General features: G+C 36.1%; 1 protein-coding gene across 1 annotated transcript in view; it reads right to left on the reverse strand.

Moving 5' to 3' along the window:
• JAKMIP1 (janus kinase and microtubule interacting protein 1) overlaps positions 1-12515 on the reverse strand; it is a 140681-nt gene that overhangs the window by 47592 nt on the left and 80574 nt on the right. The window contains exons 7-10 of the mRNA XM_059845201.1: positions 12081-12227; positions 11328-11468; positions 8145-8204; positions 459-587 (exon numbers count right to left, since the gene is read on the reverse strand). Coding sequence (XP_059701184.1) covers positions 459-587; positions 8145-8204; positions 11328-11468; positions 12081-12227 — 477 coding nt within the window. The remainder of the gene's footprint in view (positions 1-458; positions 588-8144; positions 8205-11327; positions 11469-12080; positions 12228-12515) is intronic.

A 12515-nucleotide genomic window follows, 5' to 3' on the forward strand; every position in this document is an offset into this window, starting at 1 on the left:
AGCAGCAGTGAATATCACAGGGCTGGGACAAAATGTGTCAGTGGGTATTTACTACCTATGATCTCTAAGCCTTCATGAATTGCAAAGAACTCTATGAGTATTGTGAGCAAAGAAAGAAAATCCTGATTGTATCAAAACACTCAAATAAATTATAAGGTTGAAAGGCAAACTATTGTCTAGTAAGTATTGACTTTTGGCAAAGCAATATGCCTATTCATTTTCTTTTGACTAATAAGAAAGAGTTTGAGGAAAAAATTATTACTCACACCAATATCTGCCAAATCTGTTAGGCAGAATATGATCTTATTCATTTTATTGCAAAGTGTATATGTTACCGGGCTTGAAAAAAACCCAATGAAATTCTCTGCAAATCTTTCACAGTTCATGTGGTACAATGGCTGAAAGTTTGTATTTATACTTCAAGAAGTAGAAAGAAGAACGAATCAGTTACCACTTACATCTTCCAAATCTTCTTCTGGTGTTGCAGGTGTCCTGTCTGTTTTATCTGTGTTGTATGAAGTTACAGATGAAGTTTCTGAATCAAGAGACTCCTCATCAAATCCAAAAAATGTCTCCACAACATGCCTCTGAAAAATTATTTTTTTTTTAGCTAGTAGCAAAACAGATTAAAAGCCCCAGTGACCAGTAAGCAGTAACCAAGGTCTTCTCTGATAATTATTTTAGTATTTAGAAAGAAAGAAAGGCTCCAGTGCAAACTCTTCTCTGATTAAATAAGTTACTTGTTCAACATCATTTGTGGAAGAACCTCCAAGAACAGAAGTGGACATAGAACAGAGATGAGGCAAATACCAGAAGAGTAATGCTTTAGCAAAACCATAAAATTACCTAATTACCAAAATCACACAAGTCCTTACAAGATTCACAGTAGAGAAATCCAGTATCTAGTCAGAAGAAAGTAAGCCAGTACAATGCAACATATAACATGGGCAACCAAAAGGAAAAAAGTTTTCTGGAGACCAAGGTGGAACAAATTTAATTGCTCATACTAATTGCAAAAATAAAAAATTCTATTTTGGAAAACCCTACTTAAAAGTATACATTAATGCTTACCATTTATTTTTTTCAATATCATAATTCTCTTTTTTTTCAATAAGTTTGCTCCAATACTATGTCAAACCAAAAAGACATGTCTAGGGAAAAGCAGCATTGCGCTGCAGATTTAAAAACTTTTACACAACATTATCAATTAAATACATGCTTAGAGAAAATTAGTAGCTAGTGGAAATGAGTACAATATCACTTGTGAAAATGTTGATTTTTTTATATAAACTTAGTCACAGAAAGCAGCATATTTCCATGGAAATTCAAATGTAAAAAAACTGTTTATAAATTTAACTAGCAAAAAATCTTTTTAGCTGTTATTAATCAATAGAAAGCATGACTTCTTACACCACACAAATCCAATGCAATTTCAGAGAAGCAAAAAAACTGAAAATATTTTCTTAAAGGGCATTGCTGGAAAATGGATTCAGGTTATGAAGCAGCCTAAAGAGAGAGTGTAGTGGAGAGAGGTGGCTGCAAGAAGATGAAGAAAGATCTCCACATGTTTGCCACTGCTTGATACTGAAGCACAGATCCTGATGTCACAGTTTGCTGTTTGGGTCTTTTTCATATACGTGTCAGAGGTTGTCTATGAGAAGACAATAGCTTCATTAAAATAGTTCATTAAAACAGCCATAAGGATTAGAAATTATCAGTTGTTATTAGTTCCAAACATCACGAATCCTACATTTCAGCAAAGAATTATGATCAATCAATTTAATTCAAGGTACTGAAAAGTTTTAACTATAATGCCCTCTCTCATGATGATTTCCAAATATTGATCTTTCCTTGCAGTTTTCCAGACTTACCTAACCTTAGAGATTTTTTTCCAGTATATCTACATAAGTATGGTCTCTTTCTCACAAAGCCCTAATGCTCACTATATTCTTTTGGTTCAGCACAGCTCTCATCAGCAGTCAAAATACTCTGTTTTGTTTTAAGAGGTACCAAAACTCAAGCCTGTAGGTGTGACTTTTTGCCAGCATGCATGACACCATGTGCTCCATTGCCAGTCTGCAGCCCTGGTCACCACAGTCCACCAGGTCACAACCTCATCACTCATAAGCTGAACAAGTCCATAATAGTTTCACAGTACAGCTAATTCCACTCAAACTGCCAAAGACAGCTCCAAGGTCATGTCCTGAATCACTCAACTGGTTCACTTAAGAAGACCCCTTCAAACAAAATTAAAAATTTTCATTCAGAACCACAAAAAGCCACATCTTTTCTAGGCAGACTACGTTTATCCATATGCATGCAGATAAATATGATGCAGCACAAAAGGCAAAGAGCTTCCAAACAACCTTGAGAAACAAATTTCCTTTTGCAAGCTACTAGAGCACTACTTTGTGAATTCATAAGATCACAGTTATAGTGCCACAGTGCTGGAAAGCCATTACTCTTTCCTTGTTCAGGAAGCACTGTGATCTTCCACCAGGCAGAGCTATGTCCAAGGTGCTTAAAACAGTTCCCTGGCATAATCTAATCCTTTCCTCCAGCATTCACCAGTTCACCTTTCTGTCCTACTTAACAAAACAAAGGGCACAAGGAGTAGGTTTAAGCTCTAGTCTAAAAATACAAAGACTTACCAGAAAGCTAATGTATTTACTCTCACTTGAATTAAAACCATTTCAGACTTCTCTTTAAGTACAAAGGTTTACCACAAAACACAAGGGGTCATTAGTCCTTGGGAGATGGCCCATCCAGCTCTTCTCCCCCACTGAATACTGGTTGCAGCTTACAACCATGTAACAGTAATACTACAAATAAATATTGGAAGTTGAAAACAGAGCTAAAGAAATGGTGCTACTTCAAGTTGTAAGGAAGACAAGTTTACAGTCTGAGTAGCCAGCTCAACTCACTTTCCTGACTCCAACTGATCTGCAGATACAGTTTTTTAAACAAGAAGGTACATTTTATGGAGGTAAAGAAGATGGTGGCAGGTAAACAAAGTAAGTGTCAAGTCTTGACTTTGCAAAGGCTGGCAGAAGGGACTTCTAAAATATGGAGAACAAATCTCCAGTTTATTGTCATTTGGCACAGAGATCACAGTACCACGAGGGTCAGCAGCAGCTTAATTAGAGGTGACAACAAAACCTACCTACCTATGGGATTTTTTTGCTACATCTCTGCTGTACAGTCATTTTTAGGTAACTCAGGTCAAATACAGGTCTTCCTTCAACCCTGCATGCACGCACCCACCCATGCCATTTCAAGAAAGGAAAATAAATTAGCAAAACAACAGTGATGTTGATTTTAAATAAGGGTATATAGGCTGGAGAAAACATTTAAACGATGTTGTTAATGTGAAAAATAATTTTACCATTTCATTTGTATCAAAAGTAGGGGGAAAATATATAGATATCAATAAATAAACCACTTGATTATTAGATATGAGGGAATTCTGAAAAAAAGAAAAACCAACTTAATATTTCCCATCACACTAAAAAACCCCAACACTTAAAGGAGAGTTAAAAGTGAAAAATTTTAAATGCTGTAAAGACTACCTGTAGTGTTTGGAGTTACAAGTGAACTATTTATTTTTAAGACTCCTTCATTTTTAGCAAAGCTATATATTTATCATTTTGTGGAGCAGATCCATTCCATAGCAATAGAGATAAGGTATGGAATTACTGTGTATTACCTGTACATGTATGAATTGCTTCATGACAAAATTACAAAATAGCCAGTTTTACTATTGATCATCTAGTATCTGAAACAACCAGCTACAAGAACTGATTCACAGCAAAACCTAAACAAATTAATTCACAAGGGAACAGCTGTAGAGAGAGAAAAAAAAAAAACAAAAAGCACAACCTTGAAAAAAAGATATATGAGTCATAAAGTTTAGATAATAAATAATAATGCATCAATAAATATATCAACTCCAAGGGAGACTCCACTCATGCCTCAAAAGCTGAACCACAATAGTTTCTGAAAAGTATACAGAAATGCACAATACTCACTGGATTTTTGTAACTATATAAGCTATGTTTTTTCAAGTTTCATTCAAACTTTTTTTAAAAATGGATACATTCTGAATTAACAACTTAGAGATTGCTTTATATTTGTTTGCACATTTCTTATTTCTAAATCATGACGTCTTAACTGAGAAAATAGTCATGTAAATTGCTGAAAAATTCTGATTTGAATTCTAATTTCTTCTGATTACTGCCATGCATTTTATAGCAAGTATTTTTCATGCGGATTTATAGCGATGTTTTCATAGAATTTTAGAGTAAAATTATGCATTAGGTCTTTATAACTCAAGTATTAATACTTCTACTGAATGATGGTGCTTAGTAAACATGAAAGTTTAGACTACTATAAATCAGTAGTGACACATGAACTACATTATATGCAAATTTCAATATAATCTGATTTCTCTGTTGCTAAAGGAGTTTCATTTTACATTTAAATATCTCATTTTAAGGGATTTAATCAAACATGATGAAAAAGATCCAAGATACATTTCCTTGTAATGCAATCAGATGTGCTCATCAGTAACTTCTTACCTTCATGCTTATATGTCATTTCTTGGCAGCCAGAAAAATAAAGGCACACCAAGGCACAGAGGCAGAGAAAAAAAGAAAAATATAAAACAAGAAATATGAATTCCATCACACCAGTGTGCAGGCTTTCCACTACTGCAAATGCAGTTCATTTATTAAAGTTTAAAAAAAGGCACAATCCACAGAGTCCTGCAGTTGGGACTGGACATTTACAGGCTGGGTAAATTTGTCTTACTTTCAAGTGCATGACTCCATCCTTCATGGAATGAATGTACCTCCATTCCACAAGTCAAAAATAAACAAAATATAAAAAATACTGCTTCTGAAGGTTCTCGGTTATTTCACAACAAAAATTGAAAAAAATAAATTAAAAAGCACCCTGGAAAAAATCAGGTACCTGACCATACAGAGTCACTACATCGCTCCTCTGAAGACCCTGCAAGCACAGAGGTGATAAAGCCCATCCCACTTTGCTGCTCTTTCCTTGGGGAGCCTGAACCAGTTGCCAGCATTGTTCCATGGACTCCTTGGGAATTAAAAGAGTGCTCAGTGAAAGCTCCAGTAGCAACAGTAACCTAGTGCACCTACAGAGCTCCAGAAATAACACTGATAGCTAATTACAAACCCAAGAAATACAGAACTTTCAGAAGCTTCTCAGCTGAACTAATGTTCAGGGCTGTAAAGGCTACTGGCAGATCATTCACACAAGATGTCTCAAAGATGGTGAAAGGCATTCCATGGATTCTGCTCCAGATAACACAAACAACTGTCAGGAAAATACTCCTTAGAAAACAACCACAGACTCATTAGAAAACCACCACAGACTCACTAGAAAACCACCACAGACTCTCTGCAGTCAGACCATCTCAAGAATGAAGGAAGCTGGAGTCTAAAAGCACACATTTAGGAAAATCTGCAACAGATGAGTGTAAATCTTCACCCTGGCACCACATTCCTGGTTATTAGAACAAAAAAGGAATCATTCTATACCTTCCAAAATGAGCTTATCTCACTATTTTCATGAAACCTCATTCTCATGAGTTATTTCCTCCTTCACTTTGTCACAAGGAATGGGACACATCTGGAAATAGCTACAACCCACCAGCCAAACTTGTTAGTTCACTGTGTTAACCCTAATTTTACATTTAACAAACCTTAGAAAAGCAAAGCCAAAAACTTAGATCAGAAATTTCTTCTTCCAAGTGTTTGCTTAGGACAGAGGTTAACACATAATTTCACTACTATTCCATACAGGTTACATGGTCTGCATGAGATATAAAATCTTGCACAGATAATAGCCAGAAATACACTTAAGCTGTGCATAAAACAACTCATCTTAGACTGCCTTTATGGTCTGTGGACAAAACCAGGCAATTTTAGGCCAAAACTCCTATGTCCTATTTAGATATCTACTTCCAACCACTTAATGTTACCACTTTATCCAGAGTGAGATGTCTGTATCTCATGTCCATTACCAACATCTAACCAACATTTGCAACAGTTGGATAAATGAATTCCACAATTTTCTTCTGGATTCCTGATATAGGCTGTAAAAACAGAGGTGATGAAATGGCAAAATCCCAACTCATCAGAGTGAGAAACTCATTCCACATAGATTGTTTAAATTAACTGTGGGAAACACAGTCTCCTTTGAGGATTTTGATCCTCACAGGACCACACAGGTGGCCTGGAAGGAAATCAGCCAGGATTGGATTTTTAGAAGTTAACACCAACTGCAGTTAAACTGTGAGTCAATGCTGCATATAAATGTAAATACAGGTTTATCCAATGGCAGGTAATGGCACAGTAGTATTATTTGTTATTTCTTTCATTCCTTCAGGAATTAGCTCATTTAGAAAGTTTGAATACATCTAGAAATGAACTATATTAACTAGTGTGTATATATGATGTAACTATTATAGTACATATAATCCCTGGTGTAACTACTATAGTACATAAAATCCCATTTGCTCTTCTCTCATAACCTTCTCTTTTTTCACTTGTTTTTGTTTTATAGTCCTGCTTTTCCTTTCAGGAGATAGCACCACACAGAATTTCAAATGGACACTACAGCCATTGAAGATCTAGTGGACAGGGGATGGAATAATTTGTAGCAGAAATTCCTGCTACTGATTAATTTGTTCTCTCTGATGTATCTTTTATACCCTAAATAAGAGTCACACCCCTACTAACTCTGCTGCCCATATGCATACAATTATTGCTGTATACTCAGCAGAATTCCCCATATAGCAATCTCAGCAAACAGAAAATAGCATGGCCACAAAATTTTTAATTTTTATCACACCCATTCTCTTCAATCCTCATGTTTTTCAATTCCTAAAAATTGACTTAACTAGTTTGTTTCATGAGGAATTTTACAATTTAGCAAATGATCTTACACATTCGACTTACAGTCAGATAAAGGCCAAAATTAGAGAAAACTATAAAAAGTACAGTATAAGTTACATATACATATATACATATAAATATATAAATATATATATATATACTTTTGCATTCTTTTTTTAAAATTGCTCTCAAAACACAAATTTCTAGTTACACTACATCAAGGAAGAATGGTTTACAGTTGCTGCAAATATCAAATATATTTGGCAGGATCTATTGTTACTTCTGATTTTTTTTCTTTTATCCTATGTAAAAGACACATCATTATTAGAAAGAGAATTAGAAGAAACTACCAGTTTCTTGACTCTCTTTGAAATAGAGAGTCCCAAAGGATAAATTTTTCAGAATATAGGCATTAGAGTGCAGAGCAATAAAAAGGCACCACCTGGAGGTTACCAGGAATAGACTATGCAGAACACACTGACACAAGGCACCCATTTATGACAGAATATATCTTAAGCTACTATATAGATGATAATGATAGTTCCACTCTTCATTTCCATTTTTCCCCTCTTACTCCATTTCCCACCTCCCACACACATGCTCCAGGCTGCTAATGTTCAACTTCACAAAAAACATTATTCAGCAAATTACTTTTAGTGCATTACAAGAAACTTCAGGGTACTTTCTGAAGCAAAACTTCTCTCTTTTTATAATCTGAATTTTTGTCTTGAACCCTGTATTCTAGAGCAGATAAGTTATTAATGCATAACAGTTGGAATTGTCATATTACTTATATATCACATACAGAAATATTATTTCAGTAACATCCCCAGCATGAGTTATTCTTTAATTGTGATTTAGCTCTATGTTGGTACAAGTAGTTTAAAGGGGATATGTTCTTTAAACAGGCTGAATATTTGTCCTTTGAAATCAGAGTATTTTCAAGCCATTAAATCATTATGCCTCAAGCCTCTTGAATATTTAGGCTACAGTGGCTAAAAGCATAATTTTATTTTTTTTATTTAAAACAAACCCCAAAACAACATCACTTGTGTGAAGTACAAAACTCTTGAATTACCCTAAAAAATGAAGCACTCACCAGAGTAAGCAGAAGAATTATATGGATTTTTCTCATTAAGCAGAGCTTTAAATTCAGGCAGTATTTGAAAGAGGTGTTGTTCACAGCAACAGAAATGCACGAATAACTGGAGATTTGCTCACCTTTGGAGGCTTCAGACTTTTCCTCCTCTGTTTTTTAGACCGCAATAACCGTTCTCTTTCCTAGAAGGAAAGAGAACATTTTGGTATGGGTTTGTTTTAAAGCTATACTTAGATATGTCTAACATAGAGAAATACCATTAACATTTTCTTTAAGCCTCTGGTAAAGCTAACACAATGTCTTTATCCTTTTGAGTAACACCATGTTACACCACACTGCACTGCAGCTTTATGCCTTTAGCAAACAAACCTTCAGCCACGTACTTCACGCATTTGATGGGAAGTTGGCAAGAAAAGGCTTTGTTAAATACTGAGCACAGATTTCTGACAGTTCTTTTGACTCTTTTACCAAGAAGCTCACTATGGAAACAGAATTCAGTGTCACTCCAGTGTTCAACCATCCTGAAGCAGCAGGTCAGTAGCCAAATATTAGTCCAGTCTTAGTAATTAAAAGTTATTATATCAGACATATTCTGATATAGAAGCATGCATATGCAGAAACAGTGTTACATCTGACTTATCCTTGTAGGGCAAAAGTCTCAAATCCAAAGGCACTCTCAGTCTGTGTCATCTTAGTCGCTGTCTTTTTTCTACTCCGGTTTTGGTGCGAGATCCCAATAAACTATACCATGACATGAGGAGGTCATGGCTGCAAATGCAAGATTTATGTTCATCTAAACACAAGAATACTGCCTCAAATTCCAAAGGAGAAGAGGAGGAAGAGAAGCTAAAAAAATGTGAAGGAGCAAGTAAAAAAAACCCAACAACACAGGAGGCAGGTCTCTGTCTTCTTGCTTTTGTCTGATTCTTTCTTTAGCTCTGCATCTTTGTTTGCAGCACCTCTATTTTTAAAAGACAGATTGCAGTTCCAAGTGCTTCTTTAGCAGTTATTGCTCACTGCATGGTATTATTCTATTCAGTTATTTGCTTTGCATTCAGTTCAGAAACTAGGAAAAATAGGAAGCTCACAGTAGAAATCACAACAAAATTATTTATCAGCACATTGTTCCAGGAAATAAGTGTTGGAAAATGCAAAATAATTGAGAGGAGTACATCAACTTACAGCACCTTGAATACATGTGGTTTGAAAAATAAAGAAAAGAAATGACTGCCAAGGTAGAATGATGCAGGTATTTCAAGCTGCAGAATAATACATTTTAAGCTTAAAAAACCAGACAGTTGAATTTTATACTGTTAAAGAGTGCTCTCTTCTCAGATGTCCATTTAAGGCACATTTCCTGCTTTAAGTGGGATCTTCTGCCTCCCAAGCAGGTGTCCAAACAAGTGCAGTGCAGAATGAACAAGCACTTCCAAAATCCCAGTCTTCCTGTTTCTAGTCTTGTTTGTAAGAAGACTGCTTAATTTACTTCTTCAACATAAATCAATCTACCAGAACAATAATAATGCCAATTAAAAGCCACTAGCATCTTTTGCAGTCATCTGAATTTACCTTGACAGCTTTCCTTTTAAGAACTGACCAGAACACCCTGTTGTGAGAGAAGTCACGTTGACAAGGTTTTAACAGCATCAAAGATACTCTACAGATGAACTGTTAATCAGTTCACACTACCCTACTGCCCAAGACTACTGCTCTTATTTCCATGTATCATACTGGTCTCAGCTGGAGTTAGGCTGATTATTTTTATATTACTCAGATAAGGGACATTTGGGTCATTCTTGGTAACTATGATACATTTGTAGTCTGTAGAGGTGTGGTTTGGGCCAGAAAAGAGAGCTCAAAAGCAAGAGTGTGCAGAATTCCACTGCAATCACATCAAAGGCAAAGGCTCAGTTAGTTTGTGCTGGAACCAAATAAGTTTCCTAGTTAAAAATTTAAGTAATTTCTGCAAGTGGGATAGTATCTGTAAGTAGGAAACAAAGCAAAAATGAAACAATATTTTAAAATATTTATTTATTTTACTTTCACACTAAACACAAGTTAATATTATTTGACCAAAGTCAGGATACAATATATTTCCTCATATCACTAGCTGAAACAGTAAGAAAAGAGTCCTCACATACCGACTTTGCACTGAAATATAAGTGAGGTTTTATCTGCCATATACTGCACATCTAATGTCATATCACCATCCCTGCCTATGCAGTTTTATTTGGAAGCTAAAGCAGCATCACTCTGTGGGCCAGACCCTACATCATAGCATCTGAGAAACATCCTACTGCTTGTAACACTGGGACACTGGGGAATGCACACAGACATCCAGCTTTGGCACTGATTTCAGAGAAAAATCCTGGGCCAAAATCTCAGAGGAGCTGCCTGGAACTGAGACAATGTTCCACATACAGGAATAACACACCTTCTTCTTCCTTTTTGAAGCTTCTCTTTTTATTTTCAATTGTGTATCCAATTGTTTAATTTTCTATTTAGACAGAAGGCTCTTAAATTCTTTTTATCATCTTTTAGCAGTCAGTAGTGCCATTTGAGATGTCTGAGTCTGCCTGAGTTCCAGATGCTGCTCCAGAATGGCAAGGGTCTCTCAGAGATTATGTGTAATTTCTGCCAGCACCAGAAGGGTTTATCACAAATTGCACTAAATAGCACTAGACACCACCTCTAACACAACTTGAAAGATTCCTCATCAAACACAACTTGAAGAGTTCCTGTGAACATCAAACACTGCAAACATCCATGAGCATCACCTTCAGAAGCCTTCTGAGTCAGAGGGCAGCAGCTGGGCAATTCTAATCCCAAACCATGCTGCTACCTTTGGTTTGATGAACCACACAGAGTTCTCCCCATCTTTTTAAAATACAGCTTGTGTGGCCAGCTCAGCTAGAGATGCTTAGCCAGGTGAAATTAATGACACCATGTTTCCTTCTTTTAGGAGAACTTCTAGATCAGGGGAGTGCTTGGGTTTGTATCCAACACATTTTAGTCATAAGTTTTGGAAAGCCTCCTTTACTCAAGATCCTCATTTGTTGACAGCCAGTAAGGCTGATCATGCACTTTTTTTCACAAGCAGCTCATAATAGGTAAATATTTTTAATACAAAGATTCATACACATTCCAAAAAAATTCATTCACTACCTGAGGAAAAAACAACAACCCTTTGACACCAAAGTATTTCTATATCACTACTACAACTGGAGTTAAAACATTCCTCTCAAATCTTAGCTTGCCTATAGATGTGTGTGCATGCACATGTGTATACCAGTCATAAACATTACCACTGTGAGATCATCAATAACATGCTGTTGTTCTTTGACTTGCAGTCTAAGAAATTCAATTTCTTGTTCCTCTCGTGTGCTGCTGAGATCATTCAAAGATGTGTGCCTCTTCAGTGCTGGTTGTGCAGATAACTTTTCTTTCTGCAAAAATAAAAAACATAAAGAATGTTTGAAAGTGTCTTGCTGCAAGAGGAGAAAAACTCTCCTGTATGATGTAGCAACCAAGAATTCTTTGTACCCATCGGTGCATACTCCACTAAAACACAAGGCCTCTTTCAACAAAAAAAACCCCTCACATTCTATATGCCTCTGTGGTAATCTCTCACATAAGGTATTTTAGAACAGAATCAAAGAACAGTCTGGGGAAAAAAATTAGCAGACAAGTGAACTCAGTGATCCAGCACAGTGCATGCACTCAAATTCAGTTCTGACTTCTAATCATAAAAGCAGTATTTATTAAAGCTGATTTTAAGTCACAGCTTTTTACAGCCTGCAAAAACATTTTATCTATCTGGGCTCCTTTCCCTTAATCAGAGTGAATTGATACAACACAAAGCACATGCCACTCTGAATTTAGAATATGAGTATTCAGCTGTATTGTCTGCATTTGACAGTTGCACCATCCCACTGTGGAGACTGATGTGTTGGTTAGCATAAAAGCCTCACAAGCACTCCCAGCTCAAAGTAACTGTGTGCAATGTGCTCTCATCACAGGACGCTGGAGATGATTACTTACCAGAGATGGTTACTTACCAGTTCTACATTTTCCCTCGATAAATTTTTTATTTTCTCTTCCATCCTCTGGATACATTGTAACATATCATCATTTTTTTTGCTCATCCTCTTATTTTTTTCTACCAAAGGCTTCAGCTGACTTTCTGTCTCCCGAGAACGCTTCAGCTGCAAATGGCAAAGGAACAAAGTTAGCTGTGCTTTAGTTTACCTTTGAAGGAAAGAAAAAACCACTTGTGGTGGTGTGTTTCCACTTGCTTTTCTTAATTCAGAAAGTTTAGCTCTTCTGCTAAATGGCATCCGACATACACCACTGCTGAACTAAGAACTACAGCAGCCCAAACAAGTAAGATGTAACGTTTTTGCATTGTCTGCCAAAAAAACTAAATCTGGTCACTGGATTTTGCTCTTGGCAAACACTTGTGATGATCCTTAGTGATTTCTTTATGAACTAAA

The sequence above is a fragment of the Haemorhous mexicanus genome, chromosome 4, assembly GCF_027477595.1.
Source record: "Haemorhous mexicanus isolate bHaeMex1 chromosome 4, bHaeMex1.pri, whole genome shotgun sequence".
Taxonomy (NCBI): domain Eukaryota; kingdom Metazoa; phylum Chordata; class Aves; order Passeriformes; family Fringillidae; genus Haemorhous; species Haemorhous mexicanus.